Source organism: Acipenser ruthenus, chromosome 4 (genome assembly GCF_902713425.1).
Source record: "Acipenser ruthenus chromosome 4, fAciRut3.2 maternal haplotype, whole genome shotgun sequence".
Taxonomy (NCBI): domain Eukaryota; kingdom Metazoa; phylum Chordata; class Actinopteri; order Acipenseriformes; family Acipenseridae; genus Acipenser; species Acipenser ruthenus.
Window position 1 is genome coordinate 20,359,866 of NC_081192.1, and position 12,129 is coordinate 20,371,994.

The window sequence follows — 12,129 nt, forward strand, 5'->3', positions numbered from 1 at the left end:
CAGGAAGATCTGCAGTTGTGTGTCAGATATGAGAAAGTTTATGGCAGGATTTTTGACAATTTGAAGCAAATGGGCATAAACTGTGGGTGGTACATTTAATTCACACACTCAAAAATACAAAATTCTACCAAATTTCTCATCCTTGAACTTTATTATATTAATATAAAGAAAAAAGCATGGGAAAAAAATTACAAACTTCTTTACAAAAATATAGTAAAACAAAATACAACTGTACCATACATACAACTACGACTCTCGTTGCGCTCAAACACTATTTGTTTGTGCATCTTTTGGCAAACTGAGTTAATTAATAACACTAATTAATAACAACTGTCTTTCGTTGCGTGTGGCGTCAGTAGCACGGCTCGGCTCTGCAGTGGAAAAACAACCCAGGCTCCCCTTAAACCCATCGTGAGGGCTCGGTAAGGACCCGGCGAGGCTCGCTTGTACAGTGGAAAAGACAACTTGGGCTAGCATTTTACATAGGATACGACACATATGACGATGTCAAATTCATAGGCGGGCCTCTTACTATTTATTAACCAAAGAAGGAACAATATAAAACAAAAAAAATACTTTTGGTATTTCTGATCTCTCATAAGACTGTTTTCAATGGATAAAGTTTACTGGAGAAAACAAAAATTGCAGTTTAGAAAATAGAAGAGTGGACCAAATTCTCATCTGGTAGTTTGGAATTTGAATAGTGTTCCAAGCATTCCACACAATATCTGTATTGCCAGTCCCCACTGCTGAAATGTTCAGATGTATTTGGAATTTTAAGATGTCTTTTGAAAAGTGCTTTTCATCCATAATGATAATGTATTTTATAAAAGCCTCTTTATTAAATCAACTGGGTCAACACTCCGAACCTGAAGCCCCAACACATATTGCACTTCAGCTCAGTACACAATACGTTACATATTAATATGCAGAAAGATTAGAAACTTTATATACAACATACAGTACAGTATATATAATATTTATATGAAAAAAACTTTTGTACATGTATTTCTTGTTAAAATTATCAATTTAAAATATATTGTGCTGCATACACTAACTAACGAGTTGAAATGTTTTAATCAATGGAGTTGTAGGATAATAGGCATCAGCTGTTAAGAAATGGCAAAATAAAACACTTGGTTCCAATATGCATACACTTTACCAACCCTGCAAGGTTTGATTGTTTTGTGGTTTACACACAAGATATATGTTAAGCCTGAGCAATATATCTTGCATTGTCATTAAATTCAAGGAACAGAAGGGTTCACAACATTAAGACATTGACATTATTCTGTCCGACAGGAGAGTCCATGTCCACTGCTCAATGAACAAAATGTTTGCAAGCCACCATTCGTCTTTATTTTCAATCAAACTGGATCAACAGAATATCAAGACACAGTAAGAAAAATTTTATGTTAGCATCCTAGCACCATCTATTGCCTTAAATACTATTTCTCAGATCTACAGTAAGACTTGCCTCCCCCAAAATACAAAAAATACCTCTACCCATTTAGTCTCCTAGATAATCTTTGCAATCAAGCAACTATTCTTTTGGTTTAAGAACCAATATATATATATATATATATATATATATATATATATATATATATATATATATATGAAGTTTCCTTCATTACAAATCACCTGTTTCAAACATTTCACATGTTTTACTTTGTAAGCACAACAGGCTTAATGTTTTCGTCAATATAGCATTATGAATCAGAAGCCCCTGGCCATTTCCTTGTCTCTGAAAGTCTTCCAAACAGTGGCCATACATGTTTCTAAGCAGTGTAAAATTTCCACTGCCCTTCTAAAACTATTCCTTGCTGTAAATTTGGGCCCAATGCGCCAGACATGCAGTGGTGGGGATTCAAGATACTAGTGAAGGATGAATACATGAATTTACATTGGCCATATCGTCGTCATTTTACATGGACCATATCATTAACATTGTTTCACGCAGTCACAACAAAAAAAGTTTCTTCTTGCTTTTAAGGTTGCTGTTGATATTGTCCTTCAGTTGCAGTGTAGAAGTCATCCAGCACGCTCTGCAAATAGTCAAATGTGGGTCTGTCCTCAGGTTTGCTCTTCCAGCAGGAAGTCATGATGTCATAAAGCTCCTGTGGACACTTATCAGGAGAAGGCATCCGATAACCACGCTGGACTGAATTCATCACATCGGCGTTGCTCATTCCTGCATAAAATAAAATAAATAAGGAAAATGTATTCTAATTTTCATTTAGTATTACACATCTAGACTAGCAGTACTTGTTTACCCTATTCACAGTAAAATTACTTATGCACAACTATCATGTTTTGAAAACCTAATTGTGAACACAGTGATTGGCAATCATGTGGTTTCAACGCCTGTTGATCACACATTATTTAGGTGCCAGGAGCAGGTCTACTCATTCGAACACTTAAGAGCTCTGGACTGTTCAATTAAATAATTAATGACATTGGTGGAACAAGATCCTGGAATGAAATGGGTACCACTGCTCTAGACATTTAAGCCAGCTCAGTGCCAGATTAACCCACCACTGGGCCCTAGGCAAGCATACACTTGTGGGGCCCCTACCCCTGAACAAACAGCCACACACACATTATAGCCTTTATATTAGCCCTCCACCCTTTTACAACAGGTATAATTCTCAGTTTGAAGTTATTATGAATGAGTGAATGAATCTGACAGAAAATTAAACTGTAGGGGGTGTGCTAAATACATTTCAGAATAAAACCGGAAAAAAAACGAAGCCTACGTTAAATCCTGTAGCGCAGCTCGACAATGACTTTTCCTGATTTACTGCAACAGTGCAAACAACCAAGGAACACCATGTGAAGTTGAAAAAGGTAATATATAGAAGGGTGCTCAAAGTTTTTTTTTCACTAACGGTAACCCCACAGTAGTCCACGAAAATAAATCTACAATAAAAAAACAAACCTACCTGTTCACTGTTAAACACGCTAGTTTACTGCACGCAAAATCGTCAATAATGTTTCCTTGTTTTTTATTTGTTGATCGGGTGGGTTTATTAAAGAAAATGCCCTTTTCTAAAGAGCAGAGAAATTGCCAATGTTTTGGCATACAAGTAAGTTTGGGTGTTACATATGGTAGATGTCTGTACCCTATAGTTCTGTGATTCCATGCCGACACAGCTGTATTTTTTTCAAAGACTGCTGGACGTGAACACTTGATGTTTCTTAATATTACTTACATGTAATACAATGAAATGTGTTTTAAAAGAAAAACAAGTTGTATAAGGGTACTTTAAATGAAGGGTTTCGTGTATTTGGCAACTCAGGAGGCTGAACATACTGTATATCTACAGAATCAGTGGTGTTAATGTGCTATTTTATTTTGCCACAGAATTAGTTTTGTCTTGTTTACAATATTTAAGAACATAAAATTTACAAAACGAGAGGAGGCCATTCGGCCCATCTTGCTCGGTTGGTTGTTAGTAGCTTATTGATCCCAGAATCTCATCAAGCAGCTTCTTGAAGGATCCCAGGGTGTCGGCTTCAACAACATTACTGGGGAGTTGGTTCCATACCCTCACAATTCTCCTATTTTCTGTTCTGAATGCCCCTTTATCTAATCTCCATTTGTGACCCCTGGTCCTTGTTTCTTTTTTCAGGTTGAAAAAGTCCACTGGGTCAACATTGTCAATACCTTTTAGAATTTTGAATGCTTGAATCAGATCACCGCATAGTCCTCTTTGTTCAAGACTGAATAGATTCAATTATTTTAGCCTATCTGCATACGACATGCCTTTTAAACCCGGGATAAATCTGGTCGCTCTTCTTTGCACTCTTTCTAGAGCAGCAATATCCTTTTTACCAGAACTGAACACAATATTCTAGGTGAGGTCTTACTAATGCATTGTAAAGTTTTAACATTACTTCCCTTGATTTAAATTAAATACTTTTCACAATATATCCGAGCATCTTGTTGGCCTTTTTTTTTTTATTATTATTTTTTTTTATAGCTTCCCCACATTGTCTAGATGAAGACATTTGAGTCAACATAAACTCCTAGGTCTTTTTTCATAGATTCCTTCTTCAATTTCAGTATCTCCCATATGATATTTATAATGCACATTTTTATTGCCTGCATGCAATACTTTACACTTTTCTCCATTAAATGTCATTTGTCATGTATCTGCCCAGTTCTGAATGGTGTGTAGATCATTTTGAATGAACTTTGCTGCTACAACAGTGTTTGCCACTCCTATTTTTGTGTCGTCTGCAAATTTAACAAGTTTGCTTAATATACCAGAATCTAAATCATTAATATAGATTAGGAATAGCAGAGGACCTAACACTGATCCCTGTGGTACACCACTGGTTACCTTGCTCCATTTTGAGGTTTCTCCTTTAACCAGTACTTTCTGTTTTCTACATGTTAACCACTCCCTAATCCATGTGCGTTTGAGGATTCATCTTTTATGCGGGACTTTGTCAAAAGCTTGTTGCAAGCTGCAGCAGAACTCAATGGCAGTGCTTGAAAAAACAACGGGGCTTGGGCACAGAAATATCGCGATATTTTAAAAACTGCATCTGCACAAGCATGGAATAATGTGAGGATACAGAATTCTATGGGGTAATGTTACAGATATTTGCGTAACACCTGTCGGAACAAATTTGATTTTGAGATACATGCCTCGGTATGAATGTCAGTGACTGAAGTTTTTCCAGTCAAATCTGTATATATATGTGAAGAAAAAAAAAAAAAAAAGAAACACATAACCGTTTTGGGGCCCCCCCTTGAGTTCGGGCCCGAGGCACATGCCTAGTTTGCCTATGCATTAATCCGGCCCTGCCTGCACTCCATGTGCACAATTACCAAGCAGATAAAAATGCCCTTTTACATTATCTCACCACTAGGTGGTGTTCAAAGACTACACTCTAAATGGTTTAAAATGAACAGCAGTTAGTGTTGTCCTTTTACATGCTTCCTGTTAAGGTTTATGAGCTAGTTACATATTTAAATGGGAGCAGTCTCTACTAATTATATATATTTTTTCCTGAGGAAGTATTATACTTTAATGCTGGAAGTATTTTTGTCCAACTGGTTAGAGCTTGATATTACAAGTATTCACTCATTAAAGTTAATTCTGTTTATCAATTACAAAAACACATAGGCCAAGGGATTTGAGCTGCAATCACAATTCTGGAGAATAGATTATGCCAATAAGCATTTATTAGATACATTTAGTCTACTTATTAGGTAGTTCAAAACTTTTACACTTTACGAATACCTGCAACAATTTATACAAAACAAAAAAAAAATCTGGTATAACAACATTCTGCAAATGTTGCACTTTCTGTGAATTATAACTTTTGAGAGTTTTTCTGTGCTGTGTCTTTTATTATTATTAGTTTCACATGGGCACAGCTACAAAACTTCTTTCAATACCCACCACTACTGGTGCAATCGGCACCATAATTTTGTATAATCGATAATCGATGCATTTGACGTTTTATTTTTCAAAATATAGAACAAGCATTAGGGTTTTTTTTTTTGTTTTTTTTTTAACAGAAGATCCAATAACTAAAAACACTGCTGTGCTTAATAGTTAAACAAAAAGTGACAACTTACATTCAAATTAAAACACTTCTGATTATAAAAAAATAAATATAGTTTAATAACTAAAAAGAATATGCTTGTGTCCGCATCAGATGTCCGTTTAACATTGTACTACTAATAAAAAAATACTATGTTTTAACAGAAGTCATTTCAACTATGGTTGCTCATTACTGTTAACATTTTATGTCCAAAGCAAACATTTAAATAAATCTCACAAATCCAGACTAATTTAACTACCGTACTAAATTCAGCTTCTTTTTATATAATATTGCCATATAATCCAAACACAACATGCTTTGAAACAACAGAAGGCAAATTGGTAGATTTAATAGATTTAAAAACACAAAAAAAAAAACAAACACATTGCCTTAATTATAAAATCAAGAAAACGTGAATACAATAGGCCTACTTCTGATTTGGCTTGTCCAAAGCGAATGTAGAGGCCTAAAGTGTGTATCCTAGCAACACGTTGACATTGTTTATCTACCACACTAGCACTAAAAGCGCACTCACACACTCAAGGTTTTAATGCAAACCGGCAACAGGAGACTTCAAACTGCGTTCTAATTTGATGCATCAATTCACCAATATGTAATCGAAGCTCTGGAAATTTAAGGACAGATAATCAATAATCGATGCATCGATTAATTGTTGCACCACTACCCACCATCCTTGAAAGTTGTGATGAAGCAGGATACCGTATTTATTGTCCAGCTACTGTAACACAGCCACTCTCGCTCACGTCCGTTTGCCCCTATAAAAACGTAGACTCGACACAAAAACTTGAGGTTTTAAGTGTTTACACGCAGAACAACGAAAACAACAACGAAAACAAAACCTAGCTCCTTCGGAGCGCTTACTAAACATACAGGAACTTCCTAGCTATCAACCGGACAGCTAGACTGTTTACCGGCACAAAACAAAACACAAAGGTTATATTTTAAACATAACAAAAAGATTTCACACTACCTTTTTTTAACACACACGCACGCACGCACGCACACACGCAGAGTCAGGCTTCTTCACTCTGCAGCCCCGAGCAGATTGACTGCTGCCCTTAAATATTGGCAGTTGGCTCTAATTTACAATGACGAGCCAACTGCCAAAACAATAAAACAATTAACAAATTTGCATTTGCACGTGTATTTGGCAGGGAAGACTTTAACCCCCAGCTCCGTTACACTACGAATATACAAATTACATTGTTGCAGTTTGTCTGTTCACAGTGGCTGGGGATGTTTATCATATGTCTGCAAGTTTCTGATTTTGTAGAGCTAGTATTAATTCTGGGAACTAATACATGACACAAGCAACACCAAACTCAGTGGCATAAGAATACCATATATATTATAGTGGCGTGGTAGCGCTAGTATAGTTAGGGTTGAGTTACAACCCCAAATTTTGTACTTTAATAACTTCAACCCAATTCAATGGATTTGCACAAAATATTGCACGTGTGGTCTCATGGGTTCGATCTCTTGACGTGGCCAATTTCGTTCCACTCGGATGTGTGGATTCCGAGATCCAGATAGTGACTTTTAGTGAACAAATACAAATCTGTTCCTAAATTACAAGGATTTAAAATGTTGGGTTCTGATAGTGCTCAGTTCAGCTCTTCAGGTAAGATGTTTGATCACGAAAAAAAATTAATTGTCGTGAAGGTCCACTCTTTGTGAGAAAAAAATATATATCTTTGCTCATGAGGGGGCCATATTGTTTTTCATGTTTGTCTGTAAAACTGACTAACATTATTTTTCCATTTGATCTTTTTGATTCAGGGACAGTTAGCACAGGAACTTCGCAAGAAGCATTTGGAACAGAGGGAGACTGCCAAGCGTGTACCCACAGCTGAAGCTGGCAACCCTGCTGAGAGCCACAAGAGACGCCAATGCCAGGTTGGCAAGTGCAATAAAAATAAAACTTCGGGCAGCTGTGCAGAAAAGCGCCGTGGAGAAGCGCATTATCTGTATTGATTGTGGACTTGTGAATAAATACCATTTTGTCGGAAAAAAAGAAAAAAAAGAATACATTCATGTGCTGTGCACTTCTGTAAAATGTTTTCTTTATCTACGTTGTTCAGTTGCTTTTGCGCATCCGATAATAAACCGATTGCTGTTGAAAAGTTAAAAATGTATTGCTATCGTTTCAGTTTTATAAATATGTATGTTGTAAACCGATGTCTATTCAGATGTTTATTTACATTTTCTTGTTTTGATTTATAAAATAAATGTTCATATGTATATGATATGCTTCAGTTGTTCCGATGTTCATGTAACGTACTCAATTAAAAAAAAAACAACACAAATTACATCCGTTATGCTATTTACAGTGTTTTGAATACAGTCGTCAGAGAGACTGCTGCGGGGCTTCTAGGTATGAGTATATCTCTGGTCCTTCTAGTGTTAAATGCTGAGGGAACTATACCAGAGGAAAGTGAACCATTTATAATTTTTAAAATGTGGGTGTTAATAACACCAAGAACATCTTTTAATAGTTTTGTAGAAATAGGATTAAGAGAGCGTGTAGTAGCTCTCATATGTTGAACTAGCTCTGTCAGTTCCTGTAAGGTAATCAAAGAAAAAGCCCCCATAGTAGCCTTAATAGGTGTAGTTGGTAAAATTGTGCTGGAGTTCTCCGTAATAGAAGGCATGTGTGGAATCTCATTTCTGGGGTCTAGTATTTTATTTTTTAAGAAATGTAAGAAGTCATTGCAACTGTGAGAGCAGCCAATGTCAAGGGTATGACTATTAGAGGAAGGATTAATTAATTTATCTAGGGTAGCAAAAAGAAATCTAGGATTATTTGTATTGGTTTCAATTAAATTAGAATAATATAATGATCTAGCCACGCTAATCTAAATCTTCCTAATTTAACTAGGTGGCCCTTACATGCGATGTAATGAGCGTGCAGTATCGATTCCTTCGTTCTAGTTTACAACCCTCATATTTAATCTTTACGAGTTGTATCATTAAACCACAGTGACAGTGGCCTGAAAGAACGGTTGTTCTGTGAAAATGTGTAACATTTACTAAAATAAAAATAATAATAAAAATGCTTTTTTATATAAACTTAAAATCTCCAATTCTTTTTTAAATTTTTCTCCCAATTTGGAATGCCCAATTATTATTTTTCTCCTTCACCGCAGCGATTCTCCACACAGCACAGAGACCCGAGGCTCAGTGGGTGTCCTCCGATCCCACGAGCCAATCAGCGCCTTTTTACACCCAGGAACTTGAGAGCGGATGTTCGCAGGCTACCGGCCTCTGGAGAACAAAGACCAGCCCAGCAAATCTCCGCCCTCAAGCTCACTCGGCACATGGCCTGTAGGGGTCGCCGCAGAGCGGTGAGGAGAAACAGCCTAAGCTGGATTCCATCTCCCCAACCCCAGGAGTGCCAAAGCCACAGCCAAAGCCAAAGCCAATTACAGGTAATAATTTGATCAAGTATTTCTTGACATGGCAAAATGGAAATAAAGCCCACTTTGAAGGGGGCGATGAAGGATGTCCTAAAATTATAACTTGACATGAATATCACACAATTGTTGCTGTCAGGAAAAACTTCATTTGTATTTTAATCTTCAAAAGAGACCCTTAATTTCATTTGCCAAAGCTTCAAAGATTCTGCAGTTACTACGGAGGAAGACTCCATGCCTCTCTCACTTAGTAGTCAGTTTCACAGTTACCAAGGACAAATTGCTTTTCTTAACATCAGCAGCACTCAACAGCCACCAGTGCTACTGAGTGGTGTTTCATTAAAACAAAAATGAAGCAGTAAAAGGGTAACCTACCAAAGTTAGAACTTGAAAACAAAAGAGTTTTGTTGGAGAAGTAGTTCAATTAAATTGTGTACAATCAAAATTAGATGGAGAAAGCAGCTTTTACTGTGATTGTTAGGAAGTGTCTCTGTGTAGTTTAACCAGACAAGACATTCCAAGTCTTTGGTCATGTAAAGCCAGTCATTTACTGTATAGCACAGGCTCCTTTTTGCAGGCTGTAAGTTTCATAGGGGGTTGTATTACACATTAATAGGATATCAACTGCTTTTAAATGGCCCATTATTTTTAAATACTAGAAGCTGGTACACTTTTTTCTAGCACATTTCGTTATATTTCTTTAAAAATGATGTGTTGTTTACAAAGATCTCTATAGTATAAGAACTGAATGACGTACTCCACTCAAGTGTTTACATTTAGGCAAGGCATGATACTACAGTCAGTTCTCATTAAGACAAACTATGATTAAACACATTTCCTGATACAACGAATTATCAACATGGTTACGGCCAAATTTAGCAGCCACTTAATGTAAATGACTTCTTAGAACACAAATTCACTCAACATGAATTTCCTGTTTGTACAAATCATTTTGGAGCCCCTCCAGGGAAGAAAAATTTGAATAAAATGAATTGACCTAGTTCGAACAGCTGTGTAAAGGATATTGAGAATTGTATTAACTTACATCCGGATTAAAGCCTCTGTACAGTATTTTAGTACTGTTTTGGGACTGCTGACCCTATGATGCATTTCAAATTGCCATAGTGCTCACGGTCCGTGTAACGCTTATCGATTACATTTTTAGAATGTTTCCTGAAATTGAAAAAAATGAAAATATGGTCTTTTTTTTGTTTTGTTTTCATTGCGTTTTTTCATTTCGAATTAGAAAATGGAAAGAATTGTAATTTTGGTGAAAATCACAATAACTTTGTTTTTTGTTTCCTCTGAAAAAATAAAATAAAATAATGAGTCAGTGGTTTAAAAATTACACCTCTTTCATTTTTGGTTACTCCTGCTAAAATAATGGAAAACCAAACAATGGTATAACTGAAAATGAAAGGGTCACAACTGGGATGTACCATTAATGCTGGGGAGAACACTGCAGACCTGCAAAGGCAAATGAAAAAAAGAAAAAAATAATAAAATCTACAGCATACATTGGAATATTATTAATTATTATTATTATTATTATTATTATTATTATTATTATTATTATTATTATTATTATTATTATTACAAAGTGTTCTGTATGTTCTCCCCCATCATTAATGGTGCATCCCAATTGTGACCATGATTACACAAATGGCATGCAGGCCTTTTGTTAAGTATATTCCATCTACAGCTTTGGAATCATTTTATTTATATATATATACAGTACTGTGCAAAAGTTTTAGGCAGGTGTGAAAAAATGCTGTAAAGTAAGAATGCTTTCAAAAATAGACATGTTAATAGATTATATTTATCAATTAACTAAATGCAAAGTGAGTGAACAGAAGAAAAATCTAAAACAAATCCATATTTGGTGTGACCACCCTTTGCCTTCAAAACAGCATCAATTCTTCTAGGTACACTTGCACAAAGTCAGGGATTTTGTAGGCATATAGTCAGGTGTATGATTAAACAATTATACCAAACAGGTGCTAATGATCATCAATTCAATATGTAGGCTGAACCACAATCATTAACTGAAACAGAAACAGCTGTGTAGGAGGAATAAAACTGGGTGAGGAACAGCCAAACTCAGCTAACAAGGTGAGGTTGCTGAAGACAGTTTACTGTCAAAAGTCATACACCATGGCAAGACTGAGCACAGCAACAAGACACAAGGTAGTTATACTGCATCAGCAAGGTCTCTCCCAGGCAGAAATTTCAAGGCAGACAGGGGTTTCCAGATGTGCTGTCCAAGCTCTTTTGAAGAAGCACAAAGAAACAGGCAACGTTGAGGACCATAGACGCAGTGGTCGGCCAAGGAAACTTACTGCAGCAGATGAAAGACACATCATGCTTACTTCCCTTCGCAATCGGAAGATGTCCAGCAGTGCCATCAGCTCAGAATTGGCAGAAAACAGTGGGACCCTGGTACACCCATCTACTGTCCGGAGAAGTCTGGTCAGAAGTGGCCTTCATGGAAGACTTGCGGCCAAAAAGCCATACCTCCGACGTGGAAACAAGGCCAAGCGACTCAACTATGCACGAAAACACAGGAACTGGGGTGCAGAAAAATGGCAGCAGGTGCTCTCGACTGATGAGTCAAAATTTGAAATATTTGGCTGTAGCAGAAGGCAGTTTGTTCGCCGAAGAGCTGGATAGCGGTACACGAATGAGTATCTGCAGGCAACAGTGAAGCATGGTGGAGGTTCCTTGCAAGTTTGGGGCTGCATTTCTGCAAATGGAGTTGGGGATTTGGTCAGAATTAATGGTCTCCTCAATGCTGAGAAGTACAGGCAGATACTTATCCATCATGCAATACCATCAGGGAGGCATCTGATTGGCCCCAAATTTATTCTGCAACATGACAACGACCCTAAACATACAGCGAAAGTCATTAAGAACTATCTTCAGCGTAAAGAAGAACAAGGAGTCCTGGAAGTGATGGTATGGCCCCCACAGAGCCCTGATCTCAACATCATCGAGTCTGTCTGGGATTACATGAAGAGAGAGAAGCAACTGAGGCTGCCTAAATCCACAGAAGAACTGTGGTTAGTTCTCCAAGATGTTTGGGCCAACCTACCTGCCGAGTTCCTTCAAAAACTGTGTGCAAGTGTACCTA

General features: G+C 36.9%; 1 protein-coding gene across 2 annotated transcripts in view; it reads right to left on the reverse strand.

The window, feature by feature from the left end:
* Window positions 1–128: 128 nt before the first annotated feature.
* Window positions 129–12,129, reverse strand: part of LOC117400239 (tyrosine-protein kinase Lyn) — a 56,327-nt gene continuing 44,326 nt past the window's right edge. For both annotated transcript variants that reach the window (XM_033999867.3, XM_033999868.3), the window contains exon 13: window positions 129–2,194. In XM_033999867.3, the coding sequence (XP_033855758.1) occupies window positions 1,992–2,194 (203 nt within the window). In that variant the 3' untranslated portion in view covers window positions 129–1,991. The remainder of the gene's footprint in view (window positions 2,195–12,129) is intronic.